This window comes from Salmo trutta, chromosome 13, assembly GCF_901001165.1.
Source record: "Salmo trutta chromosome 13, fSalTru1.1, whole genome shotgun sequence".
NCBI classification, from domain to species: Eukaryota; Metazoa; Chordata; class Actinopteri; order Salmoniformes; family Salmonidae; genus Salmo; species Salmo trutta.
The window spans coordinates 5,456,749-5,481,655 of record NC_042969.1 but is presented as its reverse complement, the minus strand read 5'-3'; the positions used below and the strand labels follow the sequence as shown (position 1 = coordinate 5,481,655).

Sequence of the window (24,907 nt, the reverse complement as noted above, 5' to 3'; positions counted from 1 at the left end):
CCAACCGTGAAGCACGGAGGTGGCAGCATCATGTTTCTGGGGTTGCTTTGCTGCAGGAGGGACTGCTGCACTTCACAAAATAGATGTCATCATGAGGTAGGAAAATTAGGTGTATATATTGAAGCATCATCTCAAGACATCAGTCAGGAAGTTAAAACTTGGTCGCAAATGGGTCTTCCAAACGGACAATGACCCCAAGCATACTTCCAAAGTTGTGGCAAAATGGCTTAAGGACAACAAATTCAAGGTATTGGAGTGGCCATCACAAAGATCTGACCTCAGTCCTATAGAACATTTGTGGGCAGAACTGAAAAAGTGTGTGCGAGCAAGGAGGCCTACAAACCTAAGTTACACCAGCTCTGTCGGGAGGAATGGGCCAAAATTCACCCAACTTATTTTGGGAAGCTTGTGGAAGGCTACCTGAAACGTTTGACCCAAGTTAAACAATTTAAAGGCCATGCTACCAAATACTAATTGAGTGTATGTAAACTTCTGACCCACTGGGAATGTGATGAAGGAAATAAAAGCAGAAATAAATAATTCCCTCTACTATTATTCTGACATTTCACATTCTTAAAATTAAGTGGTGATCCTAAGACAGTGGATTGTTACTAGGATTAAATGTCAGGAGTTGTGAAAAATTGAGTTTAAATGTATTTGTTTAAGGTGTATGTAAACTTCCGACTTCAACTGTATGCGCTCCCATTGGACAAAAGTAGTAGTGGAGAGAGGGGGCATCTGGTTCCCCCCGCTGCTAGCTTGGGGCTAGTGTGGAGACACTTTCAGCACTCTCTTTCTACCCACGCTTACGTGTGTGTGTGTTTTATTGTGTGTGCGAGCGAGCACATGCGTGCCTGTTCAAATGTGTACGGAGTATGTATGCTTGCATGAATATTACTGGGCAGGGTAGGGGATTCATCTTGTTGTCATTGACTGGGGTTCTTCCTGGATAAGTACTGGGAGCAAACAGTGGGAAAATAACATACAGCCTCCCCCTGTGGAGAATCTGATTAAGGATCTTTAACTTGTAATGGTTCCCTTTTTTACTTTTCTATTTTTAACAATGAGTTCTGTCTACCTGGGGACTCTGAGGCATTAAAGCCAAACGCTGTAAGATAGAAATACTGATGGCCCCTTTTTTAAAGGTAAACCCCCATTGCTCTGCACAGTAGGGCCGGGACGATAGCAGTATGGCGATACTCGTTAGTATCGTGGCAAGGAAACAAAACACGAAGCGGATTTAACCTCTTTGGGAAAACAGTCCTAATGTTGGAAACAAACATTATGTTGTCATCCAGAGTCAGTTAATTATTTTTCAAGCTAAAGCGGACAACATACAGCAGGTTTATAAAGGACCAAAGAGTTCGGTCTGCTTTGTGTTTTCATTCTTTGCCATTGAAAAATATATTGTGATACTGGTATTGTCCCAGCTCTAATTGCACAGTTCCTGAGATCAAGGCATAGACGGCACATTTTGGATTGGGAGGTTAAGAGCTGTAACTGTTACAAGGCTAAGCAACTCCCATCTCACTTCCAAACCAATTCTGTCCAAACCTGAAACCCCAAAGTGAGGTTGATAGTGCGTGTGCTATAGGCAATACACCGCCATCTTAGTACATCAGAGTTCCTAAACCCGGAGTATTTCACTTGACGGGAATTGATTATACCTTTTCAGCAGTCCTCATATCTGGGCATTCCTCTTCCCTGATGTGTTGTCTGTCTGTCTGTCTGTCTTATGTGTCCATGCGTGTCTAACTTCCCCAGTGTGTGTGTGTCTCTTCCTGTGTGTGTGCAGCGCTCGCACGCAGCTGTCGGAAAGTTTTCCCCACCCCAGCTCCTATTCCCACCAGGGTCCTACTGTAATCAGCTGGGAACGTGCCCGCTTGCCTCTGGAAACAAGGTCATCCGATTAGGGATGAGAACTGGGGAAAAATGTTATGTTACATCCAGACAACGCGTAGGGAACATGGTGTTTATGTCCTCTGTTCTAGGACCATTGCATTTACATCCTTCTGTATGTGCAAATCTAGATTAAAAATATTTTTAATATATATTGATATTTAGTTTACTATGAGAAATACCACTGTAAAGGACAAAAGACTGTAAAGATGGGTGTACAAAGGCAGACTCAATGTGTCAATTGATGCTTTACTGATTTAATCGCAATGAGAGTGATGGTTTTTGTAGGAATTGGGAAGAGTCATGTTTAGGGTTAACAATATTCAGTAGTAAGAACCATCCTCTCTGTGTGTCTGTCTGTGTGTGTGCACGTACATAGGCTTACGGTTGCAAAACAACAGGCTAGGTATTGCTCTGTTTCAGCCATTATGGGCAGCTTAGCTGTGAGCCTGGCTCCTCTCTAGGTTTCTTCCTAGGTTCCGGCCTTTCTAGGGAGTTTTTCCTAGCCACCGTGCTTCGACATCTGCATTGCTTGCTGTTTGGTGCTTTAGGTTTTGTTTCTGTACAGCACTTTGTGACATCGGCTGATGTACATTTTTTACATTTTAGTCATTTAGCAGACGCTCTTATCCAGAGCGACTTACAGTAGTGAATGCATACATTTCATACAATTTCATACATTTTTTTCTGTGCTGGCCCCCCGTGGGAATCGAACCCACAACCCTGGCGTTGCAAACACCATGCTCTACCAACTGAGCTACAGGGAAGAAGGGCTTTATAAATACATTTGATTGATTGTGGAGGAGAAGAATTTGCTTTTTGTTTCCTTAAATGCTCCTGCATCAACAACCTTTGCCATGTTTGAGTCCTTTATGATGTAATGTGATTTGTGGATTCAAATAGTCTTTAAAGTGTGTGTCTGTGTGTGTGTATTTCGATGTACTTGTATGTTCACATGCGTGCATTTGTGCTCGTCTGTTTGTTTGGGCCTTCATTTATCCCCATCTATCCCTCCTCTCTAAATATGTGTGTGAGACAAACCTTGGGCGTGCCATATTTGCCATCAATTTATTTCCTCCAGACTACCTCTCAGAGCCATCCCCTGGTGGGACTTGGTAAACGCCCTGACCAATAGTTACACATGACTGGCCGATTTTAGCACTAGATTTAAATGGAGCCCTATGGTATAATATGCACTTTTAAAGCACATGAAGCATGCACAGGGAGAGTCATGTCAGTATTTGGGTTAACAATATTCTGTACTAAGAACCATCATCTCAAGCACACTTTAAATGCACAGTATATATACTATACTGTAGTTTAGCAGACCCACCCCTTTAGAAATGGTGTCGGGTCATTGTTTTGCCTCTCCCTCCCCCAATCCCCTTCCTCTCACTCCAACATTTGATCAACATAATGTCATAAGGAAGGGTGTGTCTCGTAAAAATATTGATGGTTAAACAATTGCCTCTCCAGCTTCTAACAGACCCTTGGCTCCTCTCCTACCACCTTTCATCCTGTCTCTAGATGCTTCCCAGTGGCTCAGGCTGGTTGTCGCCAAGTGCTTTCCCTACGATCGTTTCCCCAAAAATGCACGTGACCCAGTTCAGTCAAGCCTTCATGGCGCATAAGACTTTCCTGTCTTTTTCTACTTTTCGTTTTCTTTGCTCCTCTCCTTAACTAGGAGCAAGGGAGCGCCTCTGCATGCCAGCGATGAATAATTGAAAATTTCATTTGCGACTGCGAGGGAGGAGAGGAGGACGATGAAGGGGGCAACGAGTGCATCAGGGGAAAGGAGGGAAAATGGAAGCCGAGGGAGGGAGATGGAGGGATGGAAAGAGGAAGGGAAGGAGGATTCATGCTGCGTCAGTACGGTGTCTTATACTCAGCCTCATTAGCTCCCGAATGAAGGTGTGGAGAGAGGGAAGATGGGGATGGGGCGACTACTTTGTTTCTCAGAGAATGTGTGTGTGTGTGTGTGTGTGTGTGTGTGTGTGTGTGTGTACACGTACGTAGGCTTATCATATGTGGCTTTCAGATTGAAAAACAACTGGCTTGGTATTGCTCTGTTTCAGCCATTACGGGCAGCCAAGCTGTGTGCAGGAGAAGGTGCTTTTTGATTCCTTAAGTGGTTTTGCATCAAAGACCTTTGAAATGTTTGAGTCCTTTTTAAGATGTGATTTGTGGATTCAAATAAAGTCTTTAAAGTGTGTGTGTGTGTGTGTATATAGATGTACTTGTATGTTCACATGCGTGCACATACTTGTGCACTTGAGTGTGCAATGTGCTCGTCTGTTTGTTTGGGCCTTCATTTATCCCCATATATCCCTCCTCTCTAAATATGAGTGTGACACAAACCTTGGGCGTGCCATATTTGCCATTGATTGATTTCCTCCAGACTACCTCTCAGAGCCATAGAGCCATCCCCTGGTGGGACTTGGTGAATTCGCTGACCAATAGTTACACATGACTGGCCGATTTTAGCACTGGTTTTAAAGGGAGTCCAATGGCTAGACGAGCACTTTAAAAGCACATGAACAATGCACAGCAGACTGTGCTTACTCTGAAGAACAGCAATAGCGCGGTCTACTCCGTAGTTACTGTAGGACTGAACTGTGACGGTGAAGCAAAAGTCTATTCCTTGTTATAGCGTCATATGGTAGAGACTAGGGGAGTAGGCCCATAGGAAGGTGAAAACCATTGTCCATTGAACTGAGGTCTCGTGTGAACTCATATGGCTAAGCCAAAATCCCCTCATAATAAAGCCGTACCCATTCCGACGCTCCATTTAGAAGAAGGAACAACAGTGTTGTCTGTACTGGTGTTTCCTCCTCGATCTGCACTTCCTCATTATCAATGAGCGGTTTTGTGTTGGTACTATTGTTTGAATCGTTTTCTTGGCAAGCCATGGTTCTCTGTCGGAAAACCCTCTCATTGGACTATTGAATCCTCCCTCATTCGCTAGTGTACTGTAGTCCTCTGGTGCTTCTGGCTACTTTAAACTGCAAACCTGACAGTTTCTTCACTGGAAATGCCAACTAGACAGTTTTGATTTGGAAGCTGGACAACTGTGTGTCATCTTCTATGTTTTAATAACTTGACAGCGAGCTGAACTGTTTAGGGTCAGTGTGAGTTTACTGTAGCATGCTGTCTGTGTTTTCACTTGGGTGTGGGCGGGTTTGGATATGTGATTCAAGTGTTCATTTCTCTCTCTTTCACAGCCCGGATGACGTTGGAAGCTGCTGGTTTATTCTACTGTCCGGGTCCGTCTTCATCAAGGAGTCCATGTTCCTGCCAAGAAGCAGGTATGAACAACAGCAAGTTGATACTGTGTTTAATCAAATTGTCCACCATTTTGTAATCATGTTTTTGACCCGAGGGTATCTTATATTTGCCTGATGACTTATCCTGAATTTAATTTGGCTGCTCTATCGATCACTCCATACATCAGTGAACTTGCTATCCTAGAAGTTGTCTGTGCTGATGTCAAAATTACGCAAATCGTTTTTTGGGACCAGTCAGAATGGTTTGAATGTGTTCGCATTTGAGAAGTTGCCAGGAAGGAAGCAAATCCAGACTTATCGTGAAGAAGATACAGTTGAAGTCGGAAGTTTACATACACTTAGGTTGGAGTCATTCAAACTTGTTTTTCAACCACTCTACAAATTTCTTGTTAACAAACTATAGTTTTGGTAAGTCGGTTAGGACATCTACTTTGTGCATGACACAAGTCATTTTTCCAACAATTGTTTACAGACAGATTATTCCACTTCTAATTCACTGTATCACAATTTCAGTGGGTCAGAAGTTTACATACACTAAGTTGACTCTGCCTTTAAACAGCTTGGAAAATTCCAGAAAATGATGTCATGGCTTTAGAAGCTTCTGATCATCATCATCATTTGAGTCAATTGGAGGTGTACCTGTGGATGTATTTCAAGGCAGAGCAACAGCAAAGGACCTTGAGAAGATGCTGGAGGCAACGGGTACAAAGTATCTATATCCACAGTAAAGTCCTATATCGACACAACCTGAAAGGCCGCTCAGCAAGGAAGAAGCCACTGCTCCAAAACCGCCATAAAAAAGCCTGACTACGGTCTGCAACTGCACATGGGGACAAAGATCGTACTTTTTGGAGAAATGTCCTCTGATCTGATGAAGCAAAAATAGAACTGTTTGGCCATAATGACCATCGTTATGTTTGGAGGAAAAAGGGGGAGGCTTGCAAGCCGAGGAACACCATCCCAACTATCAAGCACGAAGGTGGCAGCATCATGTTGTAGGGTTGCTTTGCTGCAGGAGGGGCTGCTGCACGTCACAAAATAGATGTCATCATGAGGAGGGAAAATTATGTGGATATATTGAAGCAACATCTCAAGACATCAGTCAGGAAGTAAAAATGTGGTCACAAATGGGTCTTCCAAATGGACAATGACCCCAAGCATACTTCCAAAGTTGTGGCAAAATGGCTTAAGGACAACAAAGTCAAGGTACTGGAGTGGCCATCACAACGCTTGACTTCAATCCTATAGAACATTTGTGGGCAGAACTGAAAAAGCGTGTGCGAGCAAGGAGGCCTACAAACCTGACTCAGTTACACCAGCTCTGTCGGGAAGAATGGGCCAGAATTCACCCAACTTATTGTGGGAAGCTTGTGGAAGGCTACCCAAAATGTTTGACCCAAGTTAAACAATTGAAAGGCAATGCTACCAAATGCTAATTGAGTGCATGTAAACTTCTGACCCACTGGGAATGTGATGAAAGAAATAAAAGCTGAAATAAATCATTCTCTCTACTATTATTCTGACATTTCACATTCTTAAAATAAAGTGGTGATCCTAACTGACCTAAGACAGGGAATTTTTTTACTAGGATTAAATGTCAGGAAGTGTGAAACTGAGTTTAAATGTATTTGGCTAAGGTGTATGTAAACTTCCGACTTCAACTGTACGTTAGTGGGCGTGACATTTTAGCCAGCGCGATGTGGATGAGTAACCAGGCAAGTCTTATATCGGAGTAGGGCTATATATGCAAGACTACAGGCACTATAGGTGCACACAAGTGAATAAAATGACGATGGTCTATGACTGAAATATTAGTGTCAACATCTGAAATGTTTGTCCCCCGACTGAAATGTTAGTCAAAATGAATAAACTCTGTGATCTGATCCAGTCTTTCACATGGGATTCACTTTCCCAACCTGTGGGTTTCTTGAAACAACGTTCTTCTTTGTAACAGACTGGTAATACAAGGCTACAACAGCGACTTTAGAAGCTTAGCACTAATTATTCTCCCATACCTCAGGGTCCGTATCAGTCATACAACTCATCGTGGATCAACGTTTCCACAGAATGGCACAATGTAGGCCTATTGGGAAAAGTGTCAGGACTCAGACGGCGACTCCCCCTTTTCCGTTTTTCAAGGTGAACGTGTGCGAAGGATTTGAGGATATTGGCAGATTACACTTTTAATGCTTGAGAGGCAACCACTAGGGAGAAGGGGTCTGAAAATGTTTTACTTAGCGAATGTTTCAGGCACCATGCAGAGATGCACTAAGTCATGCAGGAGGAGCTATATGGGTTGAATATTAGCCCACTTGTTTTCAGAACTATGCTGCTCCAGCCCAATCCTTACAAAACATGCAGTGAAAGATACTGTATGAACATCTTGGGTACGTCTTGGAATTACTAGTGTATGTAGTTTGTATGTGTGCACTTTAATCATTTGGGAATCATGTGTTTTGATGACCCACAATAGAAATTATTCCGCTCATCAATCTGATTGCAGGCCGCAAGAGGTCATGGCACGATAAGTCATCACCACAGTTGCCGTGTGACCTTACACGCCGTGATAGGCCAGGAACCAGCCGATCAGCGTTCGGTACTGCATCAAGCCAGTCCATTAACATGCTACCGGCGAGGGCGACGGTATTGGTTGTGACACGATGAACTTGAATAGACCCCCGATGGGAGTTCCTGGAGCTTTTAAAGACTAGGTGGAATGGGCCCCACTAGGGCTGTGGCGGTTGTCCTTATGTTAGGTCCTGATTTGGCTATGCCATATGGCTGTGGGCTACACTGGTTTATTTAGCAGACAAGATTTGCTTAGAATTCCGTGGCATTTTATGTGAAGAGTACAATTGAACAAAGCTGAATAAAATAGAACGGATATTGCGCCTTTTTCTGTGTTGAGTGGTTAAAAAATCAAATAGGTACTCCTATATGTTTCATTTTGTTATTAATGTAACTATAGTTGTTCTACAATTGCAATGTGGCTGACGCAACAGATCAGAACGTTTAGCTTAAAATGTTGATAAAATATTCAGCATTTTTTTTCACACCATAGCCGCTGCAATGCGCACACGGCAGTAGGCTTTAAGCGCAAATATGTTCCCTTAGCGGGAAAACACCATTATCAATCAAAAGGGACCACAAATGCGATTATGCATGTAATGCTTTTATTATGGTGAAAATGATCTTCCCCAAACTTGAAACTCACGCATTGCAAACAATGTATGCTAGTTACGCTCCACTCCCGTTGTAAAGCGGATACATGTGCTTCATTTTAAGAAGTTATTTGGCCACTATAGTTGTGATACAAACCTTATCAAAACAAATAAAGCTATGGGCTAGGCTACATGAGGTGTGCGACTATGATTAGAAAAGTCGCAAAAAAAGGCATTGTTTCTTGCCTTTTTTAAAGTGGGTATCATTCACAAGTGATAATATATAATTCACAAGTGATAACATATAATTCACAAGTGATAGGCTAATATTGTCACCCATCAGACTACACTTGATTTAATATTGTCTTTACATATACTAAATAATATGTGTGAAATTTGCTTTGATTTAGAATGGACCATCATCATGCACCTGTATCAAAACGGGCAGCGGGAAAAAATACATGTCATCTATGCACTTAAATAGCGAATGGAGGACGCTTTTCCCCGTGGTTTATTTTCATGCCAGCCAGGTAGACTATACTCCTGTTGTAAAGATAAGCAATGTGCTTAGTATTAGGAAAGTTGAGAAATAAATATAGTAAGCCTATAGAAAGCTGAAGGGATCCTCTTTTAATTAGCGGCCATCACTCGGTTTTCTCCTGCAATTGCATAGCCTATAGAAATGTTGCGCAACATGAGCTCATTGGCTTTCATGTAGTGTTTTGATTAGATTTTCAATTACATTTGCATTGATGTCAGAGTTATTAGAGGGACAATAGAGTGCTGAGTACCAGGCAGTTAACAAGTTTAGTAGGCTACTAATGACCATCAGCAGCATCAGAGCTTGGAGAAGTCTAACTACCGTGACTAAACAGCCACGTGGAACTTGACTGCCTTCATGACTCATGACCACCGGTGTGGCGGTAATACAGTCCACCGCAACAGCCGTAGGCCCCACTCTTCATTTCAACACCACCAGGCATGTTGGGAGAAGCTGATATGCCATCAGTCTCTCTTGTTCTCTCAATCTAGGTCTCTTGCTCTTGCTCTCTCACACTTACTCGCTCTATCCAGTTTCCCCTCTCCCTCTCTCTCAATCGCTCACTCTCATTCACTCTCTCCTCTCATTTACACCTTCATTCTCTCTTACTCTTTCACGTTCTCTTGCTCGCGGTCCATCTCGCTTTATCTCTGTCTCTCTCTCTCTCTCTCTCTGTCTCTCTGTCTCTCTCTCTGTCTCTCTCTCTCTCTCTGTGTGTGTCTCTCTCTCTCTGTGTCTCTCTCTCTTTCTCAGAAGGAAGGATGACTCAGACAGTCATTAAATGAAGATTCACAAGAGCAGTCTGCCCTATTTAAATGAGGGTCTACGTGAAATCAAAGACAAAGAATAATTTGTTTGGGTATAAATAGCATGTTCTAAATGTTTTGGCTGGCATACATTTCGACACGTGCAAATGTCAAAAGCGTCACAATCTTTTTTTGTTTTAGAAAAAGTAAAGGTTGAGTAATATTGACTTGTACAAGCGCTGGGGGTTTTATGTTTTCCTGATGCCCACTCCACTTCTGTCCAAATATGAAATCTCTTGATAAATCGCTCATTTAATATTCATGTAGCCTTTCATTTCTTTTAGGAGGTGGTTTGAGCATCTCCATTTAGGATTAACTTTGTATATCTTGATTAATATAACACAGTTAGCCAGCAGAGCTAGAAATGGTTAATGGGTGCAGTGCCCTATATTAACCCTTTATGGATCACATTTCCCCATATTATCACCTGAACTTAGCAAACCACCCACACTTTGTTTTATAGGAATGTAAACCTTATCGTGTGTGTAACTGACTCCTGCCCACAAGGCTCTGGTCAAAAATAGTACACTCAATAGGGAAAAGGGTGCCATTTGGGACACAACCCTTTACTCACTGTAACCGGAGTAATTTCCTATTGCGATCCGGTCGCGCCTTTGTCTCCGATGAACTTCTGTAAAGCCTCTGCAAGACATACAATGACAACTCTGTGACAGAAAAACGGACTTGGCACATTCATCCAGTTTTGCTATTGTGGGAGTTGCATAATAACTTGACCATTGGAACTATTTTTTTTGATTGTTACTCACTAAGGCAATGTTGTTGCCCAACCCTTGTTTTGAGGTACACTATATATACTGTACAAAAGTATGTGGACCCCTTCAAATTAGTGGATTCGGCTATTTCAGCCGTACCCGTTGCTGACAGGTGTATAAAATTGCACACCGCCATGCAATCTCCATAGACAAACATTGGCAGTAGAATGGCCTTACAGAAGAGCTCAGTGACTGTCAACATGGCACTGTCATAGGATGCCACCTTTCCAACAAGTGAGTTCATCAAATTTCTGCCCTGCTGGAGTTGCCCCGGTCAACTGTATGTGCTGTTATTGTGAAGTCGAAGCGTCTAGAAGCAACAACGGCTCAGCCGCGAAGTGGTAGGCCACACATGCTCACAGAACAGCACCGCCGAGTGTGGTCTGTCTTCAGTTGCAACAAATCAAATCAAATGTATTTATATAGCCCTTCTTACATCAGCTGATATCTCAAAGTGCTGTACAGAAACCCAGCCTAAAACCCCAAACAGCAAGCAATGCAGGTGTAGAAGCACTCACTACCGAGATCCAAACTGCCTCTGGAAACAACGTCAGCACAAAAACTGTTTCTTCGGGAGCTTCATGAAATGTGTTTCCATGGACAAGCAGCCGCTCACAAGCCTAAGATCACCATGCACAATGCCAAGCGTCTGCTGGAGTGGCATAAAGCTTGCTGCCATTGGACTCTGGAGCAGTGGAAACATGTTCTCTGGCGTGATGAATCACGCTTCATCATCGGGCAGTCCGAAGGATGAATCTGGGTTTGGCGGATGCCAGGAGAACGCTACCTGCCCCAATGCATAGTGCCAACTGTAAAGTTTGGAGGAGGAATAATTCTGGGGCTTTTTTTCATGGTTTGGGCTAGGCCCCTTAGTTCCAGTTAAGGCAAATCTTAACGCTACAGCATACAATGACATTCTAGACGTTTCTGTGATTCCAAATTTGTGGCAACAGTTTGTGGAAAGCCTTTTCCTGTTTCAGCATGACAATGCCCCCGTGCACAAAGTGAGGTCCATACAGAAATAATTTGTTGATCGGTGTGGAAGAACTTGACTGGCCTGCACGGAGCCCTGACCTCAACCCCATCGAACACTTTTGGGATGAATTGGAACGCCGACTGTGAGCCAGGCCTAATCACATTCTCTTGTGGCTGAATGGAAGCAAGTCCCCGCAGCAATGTTCCATAATCTAGTGGAAAGCCTTCCCAGGAGAGTGGAGGCTGTTGTCCCCCCTTTGCTGCTATCAGTTCCACATTAATGCCCATCATTTTGGAATGAGATGTTCGAGCAGGTGTCCACATACTTTTGGTCATGTAGTGTACTTAATTTGCTGATCGTCATCACACAAACTGCATAACTATTAGCAAGCTTGTTGATTTCAACCAGTGAATCAAAACCTGATTGTGGGTTAAACACTTGGTTAAGACAAAAACCAGGACCAAAACAGTGCTGTATTGCACAATACACTCGTAGGGTTCATGTGAACGGTCTGCAGGGTGTGGGGGGGAGCACGGGTTCACCATCTCACTTTCACTCCCACCATCCCACCCCTGGCCAAACTCCTGGTTTGTCTGCTCCCTGCCCTGCAGGGAGTGAGCCGTGCTCTGGTAGGTTGTAGCTGAAATGAAGTGAGCTGTGCTCTGGAATGTTGGCTGTCCGCACAGCGTAGCCAGAAAGAGGCAGAGACCGTCGCTTCCACACACACCCTCTGACACACTCACTCAAACACCAGCACGAGGGTGCGACTGCAAGCGGAGCGAAATGCTGGGATTGATCAGAACTTCCTGAACTGGATATAGCTACACTTCTAGGACTAGTTCTACGCTGAGGAAGGATTTTGAGAAAGTGGATATACTACCAAGTGTCAACCCTCTGACAAGTTTATAGCCAAGGGGTAAGTATCCATTGAGCTTTTCTTAAGCACTGGGTGTGAATCTGAGAGCATATGTTTTCCCCAGGAGTAACGGCGTATGGTAGCACAGTAGAAAGGTTGTAGATGAAATGTTAACTTCTCCAGCAAGGGAGCTGGTAGCTATAAAACATGTGAGTATATGAAAGATGTCAGGAATGCAAGGGATCTCTTTTAATGTTTATTTTTGGTATTGTTAGCGTGCAAACTGTTCCTCCAGTTCAGCTCACCGGAGAGATTTGTTGGGTCGAGAAGGTTATACATCAGTTTGAAAACTTGGAGAGGGAAACTGACTAAATGTACCCTTATACCTTTGAGTATGTTTGGGAAATTTGCGTGTTGACTAGGCTGTAGGCATGATTGATGTCTTGTAAAGTTTCTGAGGCACTCGACTGTATTTCGGCACCATTCAAGCATCGTCAAGTCATATTTCGGGAAGCGAAAGTCACAAGTCACTCGTGAATTCTTTGCTGGGATGTCAGCGGCTATTTCCAGTTCAGGACGTCTGTGTGCCTGAACATTATTTGTTTGTGTTGGAAGGGCAAAAAGTAATCTGACTCTCGGCACCTTTTGATGCCCTCTAACCATCCAACTTTCTTTTTAGCCGTTGGTTGGTTGGATTCTGTAAACCATTCCTTTCCCGGTCGTGTTTTGAAAGGCGCTCCTTCCGCCCACCTCCTTTGGCTTCACCACCTCCAAGCACAAAAAGTGTTGTATAACCAGGGGTTTAATCTTTGTCTGGCTTATGGGCCATGGATGATTTATAAAAAAAAATTAAAAAGCCATTCCACCCTGGCTCTCATCCTTCCCTGTCTCCTGGTTAAAGGGCTTAGCGGAGTGTGGAGACCCCATTGTAGGATCAGTTCACACAGTCCAGGGCAGGGGTTTTGATGTGGCCAAACCTGCCAGTCTCTATGTAGCTTGGGGGCCACAGACGGGGGGGCCGGCGGTGTGTGTGTGTGGAATGGCATGGAATGACATTCCAGACGCCTGGGGTGTTGTGTAACGCGGGAATGCCAAATAGAGGCCTGCTGAGCAGGGGAGATGATGTTCGTCAACATGCCGGGAGAATTCCTACGCACCAAGGCTAATAAAGGGACTGGTAGTACTCTGGCATGCAGGGAATGATAATGATAGCCAGAGCACAATGGAGTCCTATGTCGTATTTACACTGCGTCAGTGTTTGAACAGACGCTTACAGTCAGTCACTTACAGCTAGACAGTCAGCTCACACACACGGGACACATTCTAACATAGGAAACGTGTGTGTAAACCAAACTTTGTTAGCGCTAACCTACTAGAACTGAGACTGGAGTGTTTCTCAGATTTATAAAAAAAAAAAAACATCTGAATCATTTTCTATGTAATCCTTGATTTTTCACAATGCTTAATCACATCCCATCCTTTACATGTAACAAGTTATAAACCTGTGTCATGTCTTCACAGCTTATCGAATTCTTAACCTCTATTGTTTCTATCTTCTTATTTACATTCTCGAAGAGCAAACACAGCATTGTTATGACTGGTCTGGCCAGGTGGGGAAAGTTGTAGTGGATTGACCCCTAACAAGTCCTACATCCATAATCCATTCTTAGTATCTCATAGCATTTGCAGTGCAGAAAGAACACTGTGAAATGGCGTGTCAGAGTACTTATGTAAATGGTAGGGCATGATTGAACATACTTGGTGTTCTCCCATTATGGCGTAGTGTGTGTGTGTTTGTTTGTTTGGGACACAGCTAATAGTGCATTAAGCTGCAGCTCAGTCAGTCACATGACCAGTGATGTCAAACAGTAATGATTGGCGTTAACCCCACACAGCTTAACACACTCAACATACAACAGCCCTGCAAATCATTTCTCCTTTAGAACAAGTTTTAACATGCTTTTGAACACATTCTTGTCACTCATCAAATGTAACCTTGAAATGCTAAATACTAGCATTTAGGATCAATGGGAACAGACAGGAATGTGAAAGGAACATTGAGAGGGTCACACGCTTGGAAGAAAAAACTTTGGCGTGGCAACTGCAGAACTGACAGAGAAAAAATAGAGTGATGGAGGGAGGTAATACTAAATCTCAGTCAGGTGAAGGCTAGCGAGGCACATGGCTTGAGAAAGAGAGCGAGAGGGGTGGGTAGGGGGAGGTGTAGGTGTAGGCCTATTTCCCTGAGGGGTGCACATCGATAGACTGCGAGCCAGACGAAGGCCGCCCGGCAACATGTCGCCATGGGCTGAGGTCTCTAAAGCGTTTGAGAAATGCCTGGCCCGAGGTCCTTACCTGTCAGACCTGACTGTGTTGCTGGGGGCTATGATGGATGGGCGTTCTGGCCTTGATGCAGTTAGCCGCGGCACTAACCGATTTATGAGGATTGAGAGACTATGGGTGTAATGGTGAATAGTTCGCCCAGCTCTTGATCTCAAAACACCCTAATGACAGAAATAATTGAGTTATGAGTTTTAATTAATGGACCATAAATTAATTGAATGGGTGGTAATTCTTTGGTCATTATTTTGTACCTAATTGACAGGTATTAGAGTGTAACATGCCATTGCATAATCCAGGTTGGATTAAAGCAGAGGTTCCCAAACTTTCTTGGCTCACGACCCCATTTTGATATTTTTGGAAATTCTCGCGACCCATAACCATGTGGAGGAAAAAAGTATCTAAATAACAGCCAATGTTTACTTTTTTATTTGGGGCTATGGCAGTCATTTGAAAAACATTCTAACATTATTTCTGACTGTCTTCTCAACTCACCATCACATACTTTTAACGTGGGGCTATGACAGTCAATTGCAAATTAGTCTGACATATAATATCTAATGAGATACTTGATGAATGTCACGTCGGAGTTTCTCAAAGTCAGGGCGTGTGGTCGACAGTGAGCACCTCATCTCTGCTATCACATTCAACCTGAATCGATATTTAGTTTTATTGCAGACGAGAACACTGAATCCAGCTTCACACTGTTATGAGCTGTCGAAAGGGTACCGTGAGTTTTATGGTGCTTTCACTAGAACTGGGAACTCAGGAAAAAATACGAGGTCAAATTATGACGTCCGTGATCTTCGGGTCGGAAAGTTGGAGCTCTAGAAAGGCCTGAGTTCCCGAGTTGAATGACCTTTCAAAAAAAAAAACGCAGTCGGAGCTCTTTTTTTCTTTTGGAGTTCCCAGTTGTCTTGAACGCACTGAAGTTGGAAGTCTGAGATTTCCGAGTTCCCAGTTGTTTTGAACGTGGCATTAATGCTCAGAGTGAGACGGCAGGATATTCCCTTTGAGTCAGAAACCGAAACTCCTCCATAGTGACCCGTGAATGAGAGTTGTTCAGTCAGAGTTTCGTCTTGATTGCTCGCAATAGCATAAATTCTTTATTTACCAGGGTTATCTGACAAAGGTATTGTGAGTTTTCTATGCATCTGCCTTCCCCACACATTGTTTTCACTATCAATTGCGGCCGGTAATATCAAAGTCTCTGCAATAGTGTGTGGGTTTCATAGATTAGTGGACGTAGCCATTCAATGTGGGAATGATTCAAGTGCAATGGTCAAGTCCAGCCTTTTCCCATGATCTGAGGGCGCTCTCTGGTTTAATTGTCTTTTAGATTTTAATAATTTTCATTTTTAGATTTTTAAGGTAAACCACATTACAATGATTTTGAGATACAAAGACTATCATTTATACATATTACACACACACACACACACACACACACACACACACACACACACACACACACACACACACACACACACACAGTACCAGTCAAAAGTTTGGACACACCTACTCATTCAAGGGTTTTTATTTTTTACTATTTTCTACATTGTAGAATAGTAGTGAAGACATCAAAACTATGAAATACATATGGAATCATGTAGTTACGAAAAGAGTGTTAAACAAATCAAAATATATTTTAGATTCTTCAAAGTAGCCACCCTTTTCCTTGATGACAGCTTTGCACACTCTCAACATTCTCATTATTCTACAGTGTAGAAAATAGTACAAATAAAAACTTGTACTGTGTTTGTGTGTTGTATGTATATATTTTTGGGGCGATTTTGGAAGTTCTTCCATAACGCCTAGTTTGGGATCCGCTGGATTAAGGATAGGCTGCCATCAGTAGGAGGTGTTGTAAATATGATGCCTATTCAAAGTCGTTTGCAACACAACTTGGTGGTGAAATGGCAAGAATAATGGCTTCTGCACAGCATATAAAAAATATATCCCAAACTGGTGGATGTTTCTCAGACCACTATGTGTACATACTCAGTAACTAGAGTTTATGTTGAAGAAATAATCGCATCAGTTTGGGGGGTCACATCAACACACATTTTGGTGTTGATCATTTTGTAAATACGGCACAAGGGAGCCCTTGACTCAAATTTGGGTCTGAATGCATCATACAACGCTTGCAGTCTCGAATCTTCATCCAGCCCCAAGTTTTTAATTTTTTTTTTCCTAATTTACCCTACTCATAATTTCCATGGCTGCTGCCCCATTTCAAGACTTTTGGTTTTTCCACTTCAATATTTTACACCCCTCCTCACTGGAGAGCACATATACTGTAGAGCCTGTGATGTCACCAAGTGGACTTTTCCACTTGTGGTGTATTTCTGTGGTGTATTTTACTCTGAGGAACTTTAGAGTGAATCTTCGTATGTCTGTTCCATCTTTGGAACAGGATTTCCAGATTGAATCCCAATGATGCCAGAAGTGCCTTTTCCTGCCTTAAACTCTTCTTTCTTCTCTCTCTCCTTTGCTCCATCACCAGTTTTGGAAAGCGTTCTGCAGGGAGCCTGAGACGCGGATGCGAGTGCATCGTTCTGGAACCTTCCGAGATGATTGTGGTGAGTCCTGCCGCCATTGCCAAATTTACCACAGTGGCGTCGCATCAGGCAACAGCACACCACACTCACTTCATACACTGATGTACTGGGATGGGTGGTTTACAAAAGATGCGACTTAGGGCTTAGGACTTATAGGGACATGGCTTAGCAATGACCTAGTATGTTTTATGAGGACTTTTACACCCCACCTAATTTAGGTGCCTAGATTTTAGGTCTACTTAATGGCCTTTATTTTTTATTTATTGTGGACTAACCAACTATAAGTAATGCTAGTGCTTCACTTGACATGCATACATTCAGCTATAGTACTTGCAGCTGTTTTATTGTTCACTGCACGCTCGCGTACTTGGAAAAATGTAATGAATATAATAAAGTGCTTCAGTAATTTCCAGTCAGTGATATAAGGCTACAGTCAGTGATATTAAGTTTGACCGAGTTTTATGGTAACATCAAACGTTGGCACAGACCTTATAAAAAGCAAAATTGAAAACCAATCAATCCAGCTTTACCAGGATATAAAAGTAGCAGCACAACACAATCTGCTGTCGAACAGGAGGCCTTGGAGGCGTGCTATATCTTTAAAGATATGAAAGCCCACTGTCATTTTCTCTCTGACGTGTGCGTGCACACGCCACACATAATCACACTCGCACATAATCAATCACACACCACACAATCACACTCGCACATAATCAATCACACACACATAATCAAGCGCGTACACAGACACGCACACTACAATTTGACACAGATTCTATCGCCTAAAAATTGCTCCGTTTTGAATAGAGCAAACATACCTTACCAGTTACGTCATGTTACTGTTAATCACCAACTATCCTACAGTATGGCTGCCACAAAGATATTCTCTGTAATCATAGTGTCCTATGAATGTCTACAATAATAATTATATAGATGGCACCTTTTTGTTAAATGTGGCTCCAACCGCTAAGCTTCAGCTTTTCTAATAGCCTTCTCTCCTCCTCTCTGTCCTACTGTTGATCATTACCACTTCCTGGCATAGCCTCAGCTATTATGGGCGCAACAAGCAGCCTATAATTACTGGGAGAATGGCTTTGGGGTGCTATGATACTAAGACACCAGCAGCTCTCGCTCTTAAGCCCCCAGTCTCCAACACATTACTAAAAGCGATATACGCAAGATACTTAAACTCATGCACACGCAAACCAAAATCATACTCGCACACAGACGCATGCACTCAAACCGATACATACACACATATGCACAGTCAACACACACTGCAACTGATTGACACACTCAAACCAAATTGATACACACACCACATGCACTCTCGCTCCTCTCTCAAACACAACTCTCTCTCATCCACCACAGCTCCCCTGCCGTTGCCATAGCAGCAGTTGGTACGGCAGAGAGAGAGAGAGGGAGAGAGGTAGAGAGATTTTATGTGTAATCCCAAAGGCTGAGTGCTGTGAAATGTGAAGCCGCAGTGAAGAAGCTTGTGAGGGAGGAGTGTGCGCCAACTGTAAACGCCTTAAATTTGTCATTCTAGCACCAGGCCTATTTCATCAGGCTACTACTCTTGACTGTTAAGTATTAAGTCGTTGAAATGCATTTTGTGGGCAGAGAAAAGATGTTGTTGCAATATTTTGCAGGCAGAACATGTATTTCTGTCTTCTGATGGTCGTTGCCTTGTGACTCGCTTTCTCCTCAACCTCAAGTTGTACTCATCATTTGAGGCCAGTTGTGCCATTATCCCTTATTACGACGGTCATTTTGAGCCATTTCATGGGACTGTGACTCCCGAAGGTGATCGACGGCAGGAGCAGTGTGATCATAAGGGAGGGAGGGCAGCATCTGACTGAATGACTGAACTCAAGACTGAATGACTGCATGACTAAATCTGAATCACATCAGGGCAAGGGGCCGGTATGTCTCCCTTTCTCCATCTCTCCTTCCATCTCCCTCTGTCTCCCCTCTATCTTGTTTTCTTCCTCTCTCTCTCCATCCCTCTCTTGATCTCTTCCTCTATTTTATCCCTCTTCCTTTCACACACTTCCCTTGCCAATTAATTATGTACCTCTCTCTAGTTCCCCCTCTCCTGGAGTTGTGATAGCTTCCTTTGATGTCGGAGAGGAGTGTTGAGGCGCAGCCCACACACGCTGCAATTTTTACGCAGTGAGAGGGGCGGGAAGAGGAGGAGGAGGAGGGGGCGAGGAAAATAAGAGACAGTCACTCCTTCCTTTCCTCCTACCCGATTTCCCCAGGTGGACTATATGGATGAAAATGAGGAGTACTTCCAGCGGCAAGCATCGCACCGACAGTCCCGCCGGAGGTTCCGCAAGATCAACCAGAAGGGCGAGCGGCAGACCATCATCGACACGGTGGACCCGTACCCCACCGGCAAGCCGCCCATAGCCAGGGGATACCATACGGTGAGTCACCATCTAGCTACCTGGTTCCTCCTGTTTAGTTAGTAAATAGGCTGTTTTGTGTTGCTTGGCACTCGTGTCTAGTTTGTGTAGTTTGAGTTTCTGTGTTGGCCTAACATACTCCTTACCTTGCCTCCGCTTGGGTCGGCTAACATAGTCTAAGCTTGTTGGGCGCTTACCTGTGTAGCCTACTAGTTTGTACCTTATACCCTGGTTGTGTAGCCTACTAGTTAATACCTTATACCCTGGTCTGTGTAGCCTACTAGTTTGTACCTTATACCCTGGTTGTGTAGCCTACTAGTGAATACCTTATACCCTGGTCTGTGTAGCCTACTAGTTAATACCTTATACCCTGGTCTGTGTAGCCTACTAGTGAATACCTTATACCCTGATCTGTGTAGCCTACTAGTTATAGTACCTTACATGTATACCCTGATCTGTGTGCACCCTTGTTTCTACTTTGCTGTGCTCTATAGTTAGGTTGTTGTCAATGTATCGTGTTTGCTGTAGGCTTGCTGTGCCTTGTTTGGCCATTATATTATTATTCTACCCTTCTGGGTACCTGTACTCAAAATGCATTGTTCATGCCGTGCACCCTTTTGCTATCCTCGCTGTAGGCTACCTTGTATACCTTTCTCTACTCGACTCTTGTGCACCATTTGCTACAACCTCACTGTCTGACCTTAATAGACTATATATAGGTTATACCCTCCTGTGTCATCTTTGGGCCCTTTTTCTAGAACTAGTGCTTCTATGCAACACCCCCATATACCCACTGCCTTTACTCCCTTTGCATCTTTCCTTCACCCCATAACCCCTGTGTCCCCTATTGCTCCAGGCGGTGTCAGGGTGGTTGTTATTCTACACAGTGTAGCTCTAGGAGTTCCATGTAGTTGAAGGGAGAAGCTGTGTTGAGTCACCCACCAGGGGTTGATGTGGATGGTAATTGTAGAGCCAGCTGGTTCCTCCAGCGAAATCAGCAGGAGCATGACTGGAAAGGAGGGAAGAGGAGAGTGAAGGGAGAGAAGAGAACAGTCTGTGTGGAAGAGAGAACAGGGATCCTGTTCATCATGTAGTCCCAAAGCTGTGCCTATCTTTATGCAAACCCCTCCCCTCAAATATTCTAAAAAGGCAGGATGTGTGGAGATGGAGTCTCTCTTATTTTCCAATGGAGCACACCACAGTCCACTGAGGTGGCCACAGCAGTGCCCGAGATGGGTCCTAAAGTGTGTTCTGTTATAATGAAGTGTACAGTACAATCACGTGAACACACCCCATATTGCTATTCATGGGAACCCATGTTCACTATAATGAAGTGTACAGTACAATCACGTGAACACACCCCATATTGCTATTCATGGGAACCCATGTTCACTCATGATGTGAACACACCCCATGCCCCATGTTATTTTTCATGAGCCTCAGTTCTGCCCTATTTCAATCCATTCCTCCTATTTCTGCAATTCCAAAGGGAGGATGGTGTCAGCGAGAGTACCCCGGCTCGTTTGGAACACCATGGAATAATCTGGGTTTGTCGTACAAAGCGGAAACGCGCCGGACGTCATCCACCCCCCCCCAACACCGCCCCCTAAATGTAGACTGGCTCTTGTTTTTACATAAAAGGATACCCTGAACTTTCTCATGGCCTGACGACGCCTGTCACAAAATTCTAGTTCTCCTCAGAGGCCCTGTGGGAAGAATAAGTGGGGTGCCATGGTAACAAGTAGTCCCGAGTGGAGTGTAGTGCACTTGAAGTAAAGCAGTACGTAGAGGGAATAACTTCAGTTGAGACTATACTGCTGAGCGCATTGGGGGAAAGCTTGGATGGGCTGGGATGTTAAGATGACATGTAGCACGCTAATCTCCCGCATTTGGAATGCCAGGCTGCGCTGGGATTTTCCTTCTCAAACCCTAAGGCGCATTTAGAGGTGGAAAATGCACCAGAGAGAAACTTTTGGCAGAGGAATAGAGAGAGCAGTGTAACATGCCAAAAGCTTGGGTTTGTCTTCGGAACTCAAATTTACGTCCCTTTAAATCTCACTTGGTAGACATTCGGAATAGGTGTATTGCATGAACATTTTGTTTTTGTGGGGATATCCCATTTACAGCAAGGGGTCTTTCATTCAAGGTATCTATCTACCTATGGTGACACCGATCCAAATATATCTGCTGTCTCTACTTTCACCTTTCTTTTCTTCAACAAAATATATAGAAATATTGCCAATCATCTATGGTTGACAGGAACGTGCTTTATTGAAAACAATTTACAGGACACTCGGTTTAAGTGTGGGCCTTCCTTCAGTGGGGTCCATCCCCATTGAAGGCCCTCTAAGCAAAGAGATGGTCCCAAGCATTTGTTCCCCCAGCGTAGACCTGATGTGATGGGATGTGACCAACAGCTACTGTGTCTTAATAAATTATAACAGGTATACTGCCAATGGCATGCTAACCTAGCACTGGTGGTCTCCTTGGGACGTATGGTTCTGTGTGTAGCCCAATGTCCTGGTCTTCCCCTGAAAAAGACACTCCCAAGGGTAAACGCTTCATTAAATAATGGATAGTTGTCACTTGCCAGACATCCATTTTACCTCAGTCTCAGAAAGCAAAAATGATCTGGTGCTTCACCAAATGAAAAGCCTAGAATAGCCTGGCTCTCACATGAGGGTAAGGCTAATAGCTTCAAAGGCAGAAACCAAGCTACTGAAACAATAGCAATGCTAAAGGACAAGTTCCAAATGAAAAATGCAGTTAAACAGACTTAAAAACGGACGTCAAATCAGCAATTGTGGTTTAGACTATCTGTGAGCCCTGCAGCTGACGCTATCAGACATCTTAGAATGCATCACACACCACCCGCACGCGCTCAGACGAGGTCGGCCACACTGACTGAGCTCCTTCTGTCCTCAGAATAGGCACCACCTATTCAGGCTGGCTCTTTTTCTCCTTTTTCTCCTTTTTCTCCTTTTTCTCCTTTTTCTCCTTGTCCCTCTTGCTCTCTTGGTTTCTTTATTTCTTTCATGATGTAGTAAAATTAATGTCAATTTAGAATCTGTCAACAGTGTGGTTCGATCAGGGTTGCCAGGTCCAGTTAACATTTCCATAACAATGACCACTCAAAACATGCCAAAAAGGCCTGAAAACTAGTAAAAAAATGTAGTAATTTTTGCCGCAGTAAGGTAGGAGTTTCCACATTTATACAATAAACCCTTTTTCCATAACAACATCAAGCCAATGAAGAAGGAATATCGACGTAATGACGTTAGTAGCATTTTCATCAAAATATTATGACGTGACCATAATAAAGGAATTTGAATGTCAACAACAACAAAAACAAATGAAACTCGCCAGATCATTTTCCATCAATGGATGTCGGTTTAACTCGTTTGACTGCTATGATTAAGCAATAATGCACGAGGGGTTATGGTATATGGCCAATGGCTAAGGGCTGTTCTTAAGCATGACACAATGCGGAGTGTCTAAATACAGCCGTTAGCCGTTGCTATAATAAGATGGTTATAAACGTTATTAGAACATCAAAAATAAAGATTTTGTCATACCCCTGGTATATGGTCTGTAATACCACAGCTTTCAGCCAATCAGCATTCGAGGCTCGAACCACCCAGTTTATAATTAAAAATATAACTTTTTGGCAGAATTACCATGATTCCATGTGCTACCTGCACTAGCAACACTCAAAGCTGAAATCTGCATTCAGGGCTCAAACCACCCAGTTTATAATTGTATATAAATCCCTTTTGCTATAGGAACTAATCCAACAGGAGAGTTTGAGTTTGACGAAAGTTGGACAGAGGATCTCAATCTGTGTGCCAGAAACACTTGGACAAACTTTAAAAAATAAATATTAGTCTATTTTCTGGCAACTGTGCTGTTATTATGTGCCAGATGTTAAGACTACAAACAGTTAGCTATAAATAGCCCATTTGCAAGGTTGACTTGTCATTTCAATAGGCATAGGCTACAGATTAAAACCTGGGTTTATGATATCAACTTTGCCATGGTTTGCTTAGCTAGATGCAGGTAGCCTATAGCCCCTGATAGGCCTACATATAATTTCAGATAGCCTACAGTTGCCTAGGCAAGATGTAAACTGAACGATTTAGCTTAGTTCAAATTGACAGACTCATTTATTATACATGAATGGGGGGTCGATTTCGAGGTAGGAAGTGCTTGTTTCTCAATAGCCTGCTGGAATAGCCTACTGAAGATGGGGTCTTAATTTCAATCACTGAATTAAATGTTAATCATCTGTATATGCTTATCTTTATCTGTAGCCTAATCTGACTGATTTATGTCAATCTAATGTGTTATAATAACTAATCGACAATTGCGATAGAGCTTTCATAACTTCCCATTTAAGGCTACAACAACGATAAACTGAAGTTATAGGATATTTATTAAATCCGTTTGCAAGCTCCAGGTAGGTTACACAAGTGGCACAAATTGGTTTGCAATGACTTCAGTGATATTGTACTTTCAACATATTTATTGTGTCAAATGGTAGCCTACAGTAGCCTACAATGGCATATAAATGAATAGGCTACTAGATGGCCAACAGATGCAAACATATTCTCCACTTTTTTTTTTTCAATCCCCATATCTTTTTTTTGTAAATATATATATATCCATGTACATACCCATACATAACATATTCATACATAAACAGGGCATACATAAACATTCATACATATATACATAATTTGTTTTAGAATATACCTTTATTATTCCCCGCAAACCTTACCACCCTTCCCCCAATTGGAGTAAACTAATAAACAATAACACTTAGGCTTCTACCTTCAGTTTATACTTATTATATACATTTTACAGACAATCTATTTTACAATAGTTATATTTTGTTTGTTTTTGTCCTTCCTCTATTTCTGATGTCCATCCAACTGTGCTATTTCACAACATTTCTGAACCTATATACGTTTTACATTGGTTCTTGTTATTACTCCCACCCTTCAGCTACATTCAACCCCTCCCATCTATCTCTTAACACCATTCATATTGAATTTCTATTTGCCATATATTTTTCAAATGTGCTGTGATGTTTCACAAAAGTACTGAACCTTTCTATTCTCATAGCTTCTACAGATTGTAAATTAAAGATAAACATTTTTGCTAAAATAATTATTATATTATTGATTGATTATGGCTTTTCAAATCACCCAGTATTTCTATCTGCAGCATTAGTTCTAGGCAAAGATTGCAATTCTTCAGCCTTTCCTGGACCTGTGACCAAAAATGAGCTACATATGGA

General features: G+C 42.9%; 1 protein-coding gene across 10 annotated transcripts in view; it reads left to right on the top strand.

Annotated features, from left to right (window-relative positions):
- Nucleotides 1-24,907, top strand: part of LOC115205100 (rap guanine nucleotide exchange factor 2) — a 138,536-nt gene that overhangs the window by 54,450 nt on the left and 59,179 nt on the right. For 9 of the 10 annotated variants that reach the window (XM_029770741.1, XM_029770740.1, XM_029770737.1 and 6 more), the window contains exons 4-6: nucleotides 5,121-5,204; nucleotides 17,143-17,218; nucleotides 19,462-19,629. In XM_029770741.1, coding sequence (XP_029626601.1) covers nucleotides 5,121-5,204; nucleotides 17,143-17,218; nucleotides 19,462-19,629 — 328 coding nt within the window. Of the gene's footprint in view, nucleotides 1-5,120; nucleotides 5,205-12,080; nucleotides 12,357-17,142; nucleotides 17,219-19,461; nucleotides 19,630-24,907 lie in introns of those variants that run through there. The other variant, XM_029770745.1, reaches the window with a different exon arrangement.